At 48.5% G+C, this 13,043-nt stretch overlaps 1 protein-coding gene across 1 annotated transcript; it reads left to right on the top strand.

The window, feature by feature from the left end:
* The first annotated feature begins 494 nt into the window (after window positions 1-494).
* Window positions 495-3,933, top strand: LOC121859884 (golgin subfamily A member 6-like protein 22). Its single transcript, XM_042356841.1, has 2 exons — window positions 495-537; window positions 3,227-3,933. The coding sequence occupies exons 1-2, from the start codon at window positions 495-497 to the stop codon at window positions 3,931-3,933; spliced, it is 750 nt and encodes a 249-aa protein (XP_042212775.1).
* Window positions 3,934-13,043: the final 9,110 nt, after the last annotated feature.

The raw sequence follows: 13,043 nt of genomic DNA, 5'->3' as shown, positions 1-13,043 counted from the left end.
ACGTGGGCACAGGTGAGAATGGGCAGGTATACTATATGTAAATTATCACCCCCCCCATCCAATAAGCCACAAATCTTCAATAAACACTTAAGAGGAAAAAAATTCCCTCCAACCCTATACACATCCATCAGTCAGTCAGTCAGTTAAAACAGGAAATTATACTCATAAAACCACCCACACAACCCCCCCCCCTAAAAAGAAATAATAATAATAATAATAATAATAATAATAATAATAATAATAATAATAATAATAATAATAATAAAATCAACAAATATTAACAGCAAAAATAATAATTCACATCACATTTCCGAATCTGAAAAAAAAAATCGAAAAATCTTTCAAAATTGACTAAATCACCTCAATAAATCTTTTCTGTAAGAGACGAAAGAAAAAATAGTATACTTTTTTCTTTTTTGGGGGGGGGGGATATCCGGGTCAAAGTTCTGTCTTTTTTTTCCGGGTGTCTTGGAACGAGGAAGTGGCTTATCATCATGGCTTCCGGGTTCACCAAGGTTCGTAAGGTGATTCATACTCGTAAGTGAGAATGACAGATAAAGACAGTACTTAAGATAAAACAATGACAAAAAAATTAAAATGGCGTCAAATTTATCCCCTCTCTCTCTCTCTCTCTCTCTCTCTCTCTCTCTCGTTTCCTTTCCCTCCTTCGCGTACCTTTGCCCATTCCTTCTTCTCTCACTGACCACTTCCTTACTCACTTCCCCTCTCTCCCGCTCCCCTGACCCTTCCTTGTGCTATCATTGACTACTCCCCTACCCACTTACTTCCTTCCTTGCCCCCTTCTCCCTTGCCCACCTTCTAACCCACCCTTGCCCTTATCCCTCTTCCTTGCCCTTCCTCGCTGTGCTACTCGACCTCCTCGCCAACAGCTCCATTACGACCCGTCCCTCCATCACTTAGCGCTAACACTTGAAGGTTAACGTGAGACCTGCCTCTGCCTCTGCCTCCCCTCCCGCGTCAAGAAAGAAGACCTGCCTCCCCTCCCCCGTCAAAAGTGAAGAGACCTGCCTTCCCTCCCCCAAAAGTGAAGAGACCTGCCTTCCCTCCCCGTCAAAAAGTGAAGACCTGCCTTCCCTCCCGTCAAGAGTGAACCTGCCTCCCCTCCCCGTCAAAAGTGAAAGAAACCTGCCTTACCTCCCCGTCAGAGTGAAGACCTGCCTCCCCCGTCAGAGTGAAGACCTGCACCTCCCCTTCCACATCAAAAGTGAAGGAACCTGCCTTCCCTCCCCAATCAAGACTAAAACCTCCCCTCCCCGTCAAGAGTGAAGACCTGCCTCCCTCCCCGTCAAGAGTGAAGGCCTGTCTCTCCCCCTCCCCCATCAAAAGTGAAGAGACCTGCCTTCCTCCCCCCGTCAAGACTAGATCTGCCCCCTCCCCGTCAAGACTAAAGACCTGACTCCCCCGTCAATACTAAAGACCTGCCCCCTCCCCCTCTAAGAATGAAAGACCTGCTTTTCCCCCATCAAGAGTGAAGAAACCTGCCTCTCCTCCAGTCCAAGAGTTAAGACCTGCCCCCGTCAAGTAGACCTGAGAGGCTTTAAGTGATGTTTTAACCTGGTCCTTACAGTGATGCAGTTCTCAGAGGAGGAGGGGGAGTGTGTGTGTGTGAGCCAGCAGGTGTCAGGGGAGGTGCAGAATGTGCCTCTCAACAGGTATTTTTAAGCAGGTGTTTAAAAGGTGGAAGGTGGGGGCAACTAGAGCTCCTTCATAAAGGTGTCTGGGGGTAGAGGCACAATGATTATCTGGAGAGCAGAGGTACAGGTATCTGGAGGCACAGAGTGTCTGGAGGTACAGGTGTCTGGTGGTACAGGTGTCTGGAGGTACATCAATTTACCTCAATATGCAAAAGAACAAACCAGTAATCATTAACTCATTATGCTCTTGTGTGACGTGAGAAAGGGGGGTAGGGGAGAGTAATGAGAGAGAGAGAGAGAGAGAGAGAGAGAGAGGGAGTAAGGAGAAAGGAGAGGAGAAAGGAGAAGGGAGAAAGGAGAGGAGAAAGGAGTAAGGGAGGGAGGGAGGAAGGAGGGGATGGTAATGGGACAAGGCGACGTCAAAGTTATGGGTAAGGGAGGAAGATTCAATTACAGGTGATGGAAACAGGTGAGACGGCCCCATCCTTTAATTACAGGTGAGGGGTACAGGTGAGAGACGGCCCCATCTAATAATTACCAGCATCAAAGTAAAGAGTAATAAAGGCGGGGGAGAGAGAGAGAGAGAAGATATGAGAGATGATTAGAGGAAGGTGATGATAGAGAATAACTAAGGGAAGATGGATAAAGGAGAATGATAAACGAGAGAGAGAGAGATAACTACACGTACACAACTGATGTCAAGGAAAAAGAGAATAAAAACAATAAAGATAATAAAAGACAAGACTCAAGAGAAACGAACAATAACAAACCATCAAGAAGAAAAAGAAATTGATGATGGTAAAAAAAAAAATTGAGGAGAAAGTGACAGCCTCGTCCCGACAATGAGATGCAAGAACAGCCTCCTCCTCCTCCTACTACTTCTCCTGCTACTCTTCTTCCTCCCTCCTACTTCTTCTGCTACTCCCCCTCCTACTTTTTCTGCTACTTCTCCTGTTATTCTTCTTCCTCCTCCTCCTACTTCTCCTGCGACTCTCCTTCCTCCTCCTCCTCCTACTTCTTCTGCTACTCCTCCTGCTACTTCTCCTGCTACTTTTCTTCCTCCTCCTGCTACTACTCTTCCTCCTCCTCCTCCTCCTCCTCCTCCTCCTCCTCCTACTTCTTCCTCCTCCTCCTCCTCCTCCTCCTACTTCTTCTGCTACCCTCCTGCTACTTCTCGTTACTTTTCTTCCTCCTCCTGCTACTACTCTTCCCCTCCTCCTCCTCCTCCTCCTCCTCCTACCCTTCTTCTTCCTCCTCCTCCTCCTATCAGTTCCATTGCAGACGGCAGCGCAGAGTATTAAAAAAAACTCTGAAATGGATAAGAAGCCCTGAAGATGAAACCCTGGAAAGAAGAGGAAACCCTGAGCGAGGAGGAAACCCTGAAAGAAGAGAACCCCGGAAAGAGGAAACCCTGGAAAGAAGAGGAAACCCCTGGAAAAGAGGAAACCTGGAAAGAGGAAACCCTGGAAAGAAGAGGAAACGGAAAGAGGAAACCCTGGAAGAAGAGGAAACCCTGGAAAGAAGAGGAAACCCCGGAAAGAGGAAACCCTGAAAGAGGAAACCCTGGAAAGAAGAGGAAACCCCGGAAAAGAGGAAACCCTGGAAAGAAGAGGGAAACCCTGGAAAGAAGAGGAACCTGGGAAGAGGAAACCCTGGAAAGAGGAACCCTGGAAAGAAGAGAAACCCGAAGGAAACCCTGGAAGAAGAGGCCCTGAAGAAGAGGAACCCGAAAGAGGAACCCGGAAAGAGGAAGCCTGGAAGAAGAGAGGAAACCTGGAAAAAGAGAAGCCGGAAAGAGAAGCCTGGAAAAGAAGAGGAAACCCTGGAAGAAGAGAAGCCCTGGAAAGAAGCCGGAAAGAGGAAGCCTGGAAAGAAGAGAGAAGCCTGGAAAGAAGAGAAGCCTGGAAGAAGAGAAGCCTGGAAAGAAGAGAAACCTGGAAGAAAGAAACCCTGGAAGAAGAGAAACCCTGGAAAGAAGAAGCCCTGGAAGAAGAAACCCTGGAAAGAAGAGGAAACCCTGGAAAGAAGAGAAAACCCTGGAGCGAAGAGGAAACCTGGAGAGAAGAGGAAACCCTGGAAAGAAGAGGAAACCCTGGAAAGAAGAGGAAACCCTGGAGCGAAGAGGAACCCTGGAAAGAAGAGGAAACCCTGGAAAGAAGAGGAAACCCTGGAAAGAAGAGGAAACCCTGGAGCGAAGAGGAAACCCTGGAAAGAAGAGGAAACCCTGGAAAGAAGAGGAAACCCTGGAAAGAAGAGGAAACCCTGGAACGAAAAATAAAGGTCCCATAGTCTAGGATATAAGAAACTTCTGGTCCGGAAAAGGGGTGAACAGACAGACACAGACAGACAGACAGACAGACAGAGAGACAGACAGACACACGGTAGAACATCAAGAGTATCAGTATTATCTACCCTAAACAGGTTCCTCTCTGTCTATACCTCCACCCTACTATCATCTTACCCCTCCCTCTTTTAACCCTTCGTTCTCTCTCATTCTCCTTCTAACATTTCTCCCTCCCTTTTGTCCTCTCCCTTCCTTCCTCACCCATCTCCCTCTATCCCAGCCCGTCAACTCGTCCCTACCCCCTTCCCAATTACCTCATCCTCACACCCTATCCCTCTTCTAACCTTCCCTTTCCCATCATTCCACGTGTCCCTCCCTCTCGTCCGCCTTTCCCTTCCCTCTCAACCTCTTCTTACTCTCCCTCGTTCTCCACCCCTCCCGCCTTCCCTTAATTCTGTTCCCCCTCGTTCGCCTCCCCTCTTCCCCCTATCCCTGTCCCCTCAGTCACTCTCCTCCAGCGTGGCGACGAGGGGACGAGTATAGTGTTGATGGTGTAGGGAGGGTGAAGGATTTATGGAGCCAGGCAAGGGGAGGTGAGGGGAGGTAGGAGATGAGTCAGGTGTAGTAAAGGGGACAATGCCATGCAAGTTACCTGGGTGATGAGGGTAAGGGGGAGGGGTGGGTAAGGGGGAGGGGTGGGTAAGGGGTAGGGAGGAGAGGACGGGAAGAGGGGAGATCAAGTGAGGAGACAGGACAAGGATAAGGTTGAGTTACCAGTACCATTTATCAGGACAAGAACCACTAAGACCAGGAGCCAGAACCAGGAAGTAAACAAAACACACACACACACACACACACACACACACACACACACACACACACACACATACACACACACACACATACACACACACACACACACACACTAAACCCAGGTTGTGGCGTCCCCAGGCATAACTGGTTTTATACGTTCGGGGTCATACCGATGGTAATGTTTTTTGTGCTGCTCGTATAAAAGGTATTTTCTGTTTCTGCTTTACGCTGGCACTCTCAAACCTCTGGGTCCCGTTATGGAGGGTTATTGGGGTGTGTGTGTGTGAGAGAGTGAGAAAGAGTTGGGGTATGTATGTATGTATGTATGTATGTATGTATGTATGTATGTATGTATGTATGTATGTACAGTATGTATGTATGTATGTATGTATGTATGTATGTATGTATGTATGTATGTATGTATGTATGTATGTATGTATGTATGTATGTATGTATGTATGTACAGTATGTATGTATGTATGTATGTATGTATGTATGTATGTACAGGGTATCGCTGCGTATATCTTCACATCCACCCATTCCGTCCCTCTCACCACCCTCCCCTAGCTCTCCACCCACTCAACACCTTGCACCACTAACACCTTAACATACAGGCGCCATCATCCCTTCATAACACCACTTTCATACCACCTGGTGACCTGGTATCTCCATCTGTGTTAACTGAGCCCAAAAAAATTCCACGTGTTGGAGCCAAAAAAATTTCCACGTGTCCTAGCCAAACCGGGAACGATCCATCTGGTCTAGCCAAGAAAGGAACTGTCCATTTGTCCTAACCAACTTCATAAACTACTATACTTCCTAACCAAGACTAGAACCGCACACACACACTAGTCCTAGCCAGCGCCACAGATACCACAACTACTTCTACTAGCCAAACCAAGACCTCCCCAGTGCTAACCAACACCACCTACCAGAACCTTTACTCCTAACCAAACCAAGACCTTCCCCAGTGCTAACCAACACCACGTAATAGAATTCACCCCGCGACTCCACCTGGGTGTGTGAGGAGGTTTCCCAACAGGTGAGGGAGAGAGTCAACACAAAAGGTCATAATAATTAATTAAACACCTGGTGGTCAAACACACACACACACACACCTGATGACTCAACCCCACCTGGTAGTCACCAACTTACCTGATGAGTCAACCACACCTGGACCATACAATCACCTAAGAACCATACATCACTAGACAATCATACAATCACCTAACAGCCATACAATCCGCTGACAGCCATACAATGTCCTGGCGACCAAACAATCACCTGACAACCATACATTCACCTGGACCATACATTCACCTGACAACCACACATTAACCTTAATGAGTCAATTACCACTACACCTGAGAGAGGAGGATGGTGTTACAGGTGAGTATGAGGGGTGGGGGGGGGCATCAATCCACTAATGACCTGGGTGTTCCCGTGACTAACAGCCCTAATACAGGTAAGTGGGTGAGACGGTGTGGGAGAAGGGGAAGGTCGCTGGAGACAGACAGACAGACAGTCAGACAGACAGACAGACAGACAGACAGACAGATGGCTGGATAAACGAATAGATAGATAGACAGATAGATAGATTTGGATGAAAAGGTGGATGAACAAAATTGATAAATAAATAAATGGATGGATGGATGACAGTAGGTGTTCCACTGAATGGATGAATGATGTGAGTAACCACTGGATGACACGGTAGCTGGTAACTCCACTGACTGACTGACTCACTGGAAGCATGAATGAGTAGGTGAGTGACGAGGAACACGATGGCTGAGTAACAAGAACGTGAGTGGCAGCTGAGTGTGACGGGAAAGGTGAGTGACGGAGCAGGTGATAGGATAGAGAGAATGAGTCACCAGTTGATACTGCCCTGGTCACTGCCCCAGCTACTGTCCCGGTTACTGTCCTGGTCACTGTCCCAGGTGGTGACGCTGTATGGTAACTCAAGACGTGACTGACGGCTGACGGCTGTTGTCCTGGTAACATAATAGTTGAGAAACGTACCTCTTCCCTCCCCCTCACCTCCCTCTTCCTTCACTCTTTCTCTCTCCTCCTCACGTCCACCCTCCCTTCCCTCATCCCCACTACACTTTCACCTTCCCATGACACACCCTCACCCCCACCACACACCCCTCACCCCCACCACACACACCCTCACCCCCACCACACACCCCTCACCCCCACACACCCCTCACCACCACCACACCCCTCACCCCACCACACACCCCTCACCCCCACCACACACCCCTCACCCCCACCACACACCCTCACCCCCACCACACACACCCTCACCCCCACCACACCCCTCACCCCCACCACACACCCTCACCCCCACACACCCTCACCCCCACCACACACCCCACCCCCACCACACCCTCACCCCCACACACCACACCCTCACCCCACCACACACCCTCACCCCCCCACACACCCTCACCCCCACCACACACCCACCACACACCCCTCACCCCCCACCACACACCCTCACCCCACCACACACCCTCACCCCACCACACACACCCCTCACCCCACTACACACCCCCCACCACACACCCTCACCCCCACCACACACCCCCACCACACACCCTCACCACACACCCCCACCCCCACACATAAGATCAATAATATTCAAGTAAATTTATTGTTGATACCTCCTCTACCGCCTCCTCCTCCTCTTCCTGTTTATCTTCCTCCTCCTCCTCCTCTTCCTGTTTATCTTCCTCCTCCTCTTCCTCTGAATCATCACCACCGTCCTCCTCTCCCTTCTCCCATCCTTCTTCTGGTCCTCTTTCTCTACATTATATTCTTTTTCTTCCTCCTCCTCCCTCCTGTTTCTCCTCCCCCTCCTGACACCAATCTTCCAGAGACCTCGCCCCTCCACTCCACACCCTCCACCCTATCCACTCCACACCCTCCACCCTATTCACTCCACTCCCCCCACACTCATCTTCCACTCAATTCCATACATACCACTACACGCATCCACTCTCTAATCCACCTTTGTGTCATCCCCCACCGTCACAAACACATCCAATCCTCATCCACACTATCCTTATCAGACATCCACCACATCCAGTTCCTCCCTATTTTTCCCTTCACCATTTCCAAAGCCATATAACCCCTATCACCATCCTATTCCCCTTTCACTATCACCATCACCACCCTATCAGATTGACCCCTTTATTCCCATCACCATCCGTATCACGCTCATCCAACCACTCCCACCAACACCCTCATCCAACCACTCCCACCAACACCCTCATCAACTTCATCCAACCATCACCACCCTCATCTAACCACCACCTTCATCGCCTACATCCAACCAACAACTTCATCCAACCATTACCCGTACCACCCTAATCACCTTCATCCAACTACCACCCTCATCCAACCACCAGACACCCACCACCACCACCATCCCTGGGTAGTAAATATTACAGGAGGCGACCCACAGGCTTCCTCACACTACCCGGGAAACACCCTGACTCACACACACACACACACACACACACACACACACACACACACTTAAATACGCATATACCTACACACGCACATAAACTACGACAACTACTACAATTACATGTGAGTGAGTGAGTGAGGCGAAGTATATTTCTGGGTATAAATTATGAGGTTTGTAGATTATTAGATACACATTCATTATAGAATAGTGACGGTCGTGTCTAGGTTATGGGCAGCACGAGTAATCAGCCAATCACGGGTCAAGGTACAAAAACGTCACGAATACTCAGCCAATCACATTTCAAGGTGCAAATACATCACGAATACTCAGCCAATCACGAGTCAATGCTGCTGTACTGCAGAGACGGCAAAACTTCCTGTACCTGCACGATAGTTAGGTTAGGTTAGGTTAGGTTAGGTTAGGTTAGGTTAGGTTAGGTTAGGTTAGGTGTACCTGTACTATATATCCACTTGTGTTCCTGAGTGCATGTTTGAGTGGGGGTGTAGGCTGTAGTGTAGGGTGTAGGCTGTAGTGCAGGGTGTAGGCTGTAGTGTAGGGTCGTAGGCTGTAGGCTATAGTGTAGGCAGCAGGCTATAGTGTATGGTATATCCCGGAGCAACAGTGACACACGTGCTCTTGGTGGAGGTTCGAACAAGAGGGGTGTAAGTGAAGGTCAGGTGGATCAATAACACTAGATTCAACACACCCCAGCAGGCAGCCTACACTATGGCTACTGTACTATACACCCTCTCTGGCTACACTAATCCCCCACATCCGTATTTTTTGTCGTATTAGTGTCATAGGTTAGGTTAGGTTTGGTTAGGTTAGTGATAGGTTTGATTTGGTTATTAGTAGGTTTGGTTTGGTTAGAATAGGTAAAGTTAGTGGTTAGGTTAGGCTTGGTTAGGTTAGGTTATGGGTTCAGTTAAGGTTAGGTGATGAAGTGAAGTCAGGTTCGGTCCCGCGTCCCAGATGTGGTATTATTGATGGAAGAGGGAGGGAGGGAGGGTGGGAGTTGGGAAGGGTGGGAAAGAGAGGTCAGGAGGAAGAGTAAGGAGAGGAAATAGATCTATGATGGGAGAAGACAACAGATTAGAGGAGAAAAGAGAAGAGGACACTGGAAGAAGACATAAAACGATAGAAGAAAAGGAAGAAAGGAAGAGAAGAAGGAAGGAGAGAAGTAAGAAGGAAGAAGAGAAGGAAGGAGAGAAGAGAAGTAAGGAGAGAAGTAAGAAGGAAGAAGAGAAGGAAGGAAAAGGGGCAAAATAAGGAAGGAAAAAGAAGAAAAGAAAGGAAGAGAGAAGAGAAGCAAGTACCAGAAGAAGGTAGAGAGAAGAAACTGACAAGAATGCTCGTCAACAAGGGTACAGGTGACACGTCTGGCATACCGTCAACACCTTCCCACCTGTTCATCACTCACACACCTGTTGTGCTGAAGCTTAATCTTACACACACACAAACACACACCTGTTCCTGTGCAAATATAACCCCCCCGTAGACACACACACACACACACACACACACACACACACACACACACACACACACACACACACACCCCTCTCTCTCTCCTGACCATGAACGTATTTAACCTCTCAAACCCAGCTTACACCTGTTGTCGAACGAACCTGTACCAGTCACGGATCACTCCTCCCCACCACTCCTTCCTACCCTCTTCTTTCTCCTCACCTTCCCTACCCCCACTCCTCCCTACCCCTACCTCTCCCCCTCCTTCCTACCCCCTCTCCCTCCCACTCCTTCCCACCCAACCACACATCCCCCACCTTCCCACCCCCCACTCCTCCCCACTCCCCCCCCTCCCCACCCTTCCTACCCCACCTCCCCACTCCTTCCCACCCCCCCCACCTCCCCACCCTCCCCTCCCCCACTCCCCACCCTTCCCCTCCCCACTCCCTCCTACCACCTCTCCCCCCTCCTTCCCACCCCCCCTCCTCTCCCCCACCCTTCCTACCCCCTCTACCTCTCCCCACTCCTTCCCCTCACCCCCACCTCTCCCCACCCTTCCTACCCCCCCACCTCTCCCCACTCCTTCCTACCCCCCCTCTCCCTCCCACCCCCTCTCCTCTCTCCCCACCCCCTTCCCTACCCCCTCCCTTCCCCCACTCCTCCCTACCCCTCTCCCTCTCCCCACTCCTTCCCTACCCCCTCTCCCTCCTCCCCCACTCCCTCCCCTACCTCTCCCCCCTCCTCCACCTCCCCCACTCCTTCCTACTCCCCCTCTCCCTCTCCCCACTCCCTCCCTCCCCTACGGTCATCAGGAGTCGGAAAGTGAAAGTGGAATGCACCAGTTGAGTCCCTCGTTCATGCATGGGTAGAGAGCCTCACTAACCTCTCCTCCCTTCACAACACACACACACGACTTCACAAACCCTTCCTCACCTCACAAACCTCCCATCCCCTCACAACATACACCCTCACTCACCTCTCCTTCCCTCACAACACACACACCCACGACCTCACTCACCTCTCCTCCCCTCACAACACACACGACCTCACTCCACCTTCCTCCCCTCACAACACACACACCCACGACCTTACTCCATCCCCCCTCCTCACAACACACCCACGACCTCCGTCACCCCTCCTCCCCACACACACACACCCACGACCCCACTCCACCTCCTCCTCACAACACACACGACCTCACCCACCCCTCACAACACACACCCACGACCTCCGTCACCTCCTCCCCTCACAACACACACACCCACGACCTCCGTCACCCCTCCTCCCCTCACAACACACACGTCCTCACACCTCACTGCCAACATTACATTACGAAAGACCACAATAACGTGGAAACTCTACCTGTTGTAATCCCGAAAATGATCCACGTTATAAAATAAATTTCTTCATAATAATGTACCGTATTTATCAGGTATATTTCACAAGCGGTCCGGGACTCGTATGACTAACCCATGTTGTCGTTATTGTGGATAAAGCTTATGTTTCGATTTTAATTCCCTATGTATTTTTAACTTAAACTCATAGTGATAAAATGCTGTAACTGTATTTGTAGGTCAACCAATTAAGAGGGTTCACTGTATCTGTACTGAATTGTCTTATGGGAGACCACAATATACCACACCAATACACCTGTACCTGTAACTGTAACCCAACATGACAGAAAACAAAACACACACACACACACACACACACACACACACACACACACACACACACACACACACACACACACACACAGAAGACTCATACGCCTCCAAAAGTACCAAAGTCCAGTGAGTTCTTTCAAGACTTTCCAAGACCTGTACAAAAAAAAGTCCACAAGAAATTTATGATCGTCTGGGTAAGGTAGGATGACAGCCAGGTGTGTGACGCTGTGCTCTCTCTCTCTCAAACTGGAATATGTTTCACGGAATTTTGTATCTCTCAGGCTAGTCGGTAATCCGCTTGGAGATTCCAGGAAAAATACCTTTGTTATTAGGTTTTCTCACTATCCATATATATATATATATATATATATATATACATATATATATATATATATATATACCTCTATCCAACGTCACCACACACACACTGTACACATATATACACATATTCCTAGTGCTGAGGTCAGGAGTTTGAGCACAACAGGGTCTGGAGGCCTTGGTGGCACGCGTCAGGGCCCTCAAGTGGCCCTGAAGGAGGTAGTCTCCAGGCCCTTGACACCCTGACGCAGGTGGCACTATTGTTGTTCCCACTCGAGTGTTCTAACTCTAATTCCTCTCGACCTTAGACTTGAAGGTTCTAATCCAGCCGGTGTTCCTCTGTCTTATCTAACCCAACACTCCTTTCCACCTTCCATTTACCTATTTACTGGTCCTCCTCCAAGGTTGTACTCCAAATCACCTTCCCCTCCTCCTTACGTAATATCTGATCTTCCCCCCCTACTCCTGTACCTCCTCCTCCACCTTATCTTTGTTCCCCCTCGAAGATCGTCCTCCTAACCTCCTCTTCCTCCTACTCAGGTATATCACAGGACCAACAGGTAATAACAGACAGCAAAAGAAATACCAACAGACGCCACTAGACCAAAAGGTAACAGGGGTAATTAACACACCTGGCTTAATTAACAGATAACAGTTAAGGCCGAGATTAACATAAGCATGACGTTAACGAGGAAGCCTTACCCACCCAGGTAACAGTACAACAGGTAACGACCCACCATCCCGGCCAGACACTCTACCTGGGTACTAATGATACTGCCAGGTGTAATTAAATAGGTCTTGTTCACCTCACTTCAAGAAAATTAGAATTAATATTAGAGTAATTTTATGTAATAGGAGGATTAATTATTTGTGTATATAAATTAATTGGCACGTATACTTTTCTCAATTAGGAATTAATGAAATTTTATCTAATTGGAAGTTTAACTGTATTTCTCTTGTTAATAAATATTGTATTAATTTGAATATAATTGTTTTAAAGTAGGGAATATTTACGTAGATGTAAATGAAGTAGTGTCAGTGTTTAGTGTGGTGGTTAGTTGTTTGTGATGGTGCAGTTATAGTTATGTTTAATTTAAGGTAGAAATGAAAATATTATGCAGATAAAATAGGTTACGTTTAATTAATTAATTAATGTGTGTGTGTGTGTGTGTGTGTGTGTGTGTGTGTGTCTCAATGAGTAAGTGCGCACGCGAGGTCAGGTAAAGGATTGGAGTGAGTGAGTGAGTGAAATAAAATGCTTCGCCATTCTCACCCTTATTATGTAACTCACCATAACTATACCTGAGAAGAATGAGTCCAGGCGCCACTGTCTCTTTGTCCATTTCTGTAAACCTTAATCT

Source organism: Homarus americanus, unplaced genomic scaffold (genome assembly GCF_018991925.1).
Source record: "Homarus americanus isolate GMGI-L3 unplaced genomic scaffold, GMGI_Hamer_2.0 scaffold43282, whole genome shotgun sequence".
In the NCBI taxonomy this organism is placed as follows: domain Eukaryota; kingdom Metazoa; phylum Arthropoda; class Malacostraca; order Decapoda; family Nephropidae; genus Homarus; species Homarus americanus.
Note: the sequence above shows the minus strand (reverse complement) of the source record. Positions and strands in the feature narration are given on the sequence as shown.

Excerpts from the sequence above, each read along its gene's own strand:
- LOC121859884 (XM_042356841.1), top strand. The coding sequence starts at position 495 with ATGGCTTCCGGGTTCACCAAGGTTCGTAAGGTGATTCATACTC. Across the intron at positions 538-3,226 it reads TCGTAAGGTGATTCATACTC|AAGAGGAAACCCCGGAAAAG; the intron begins GTAAGTGAGAAT and ends AACCCTGGAAAG.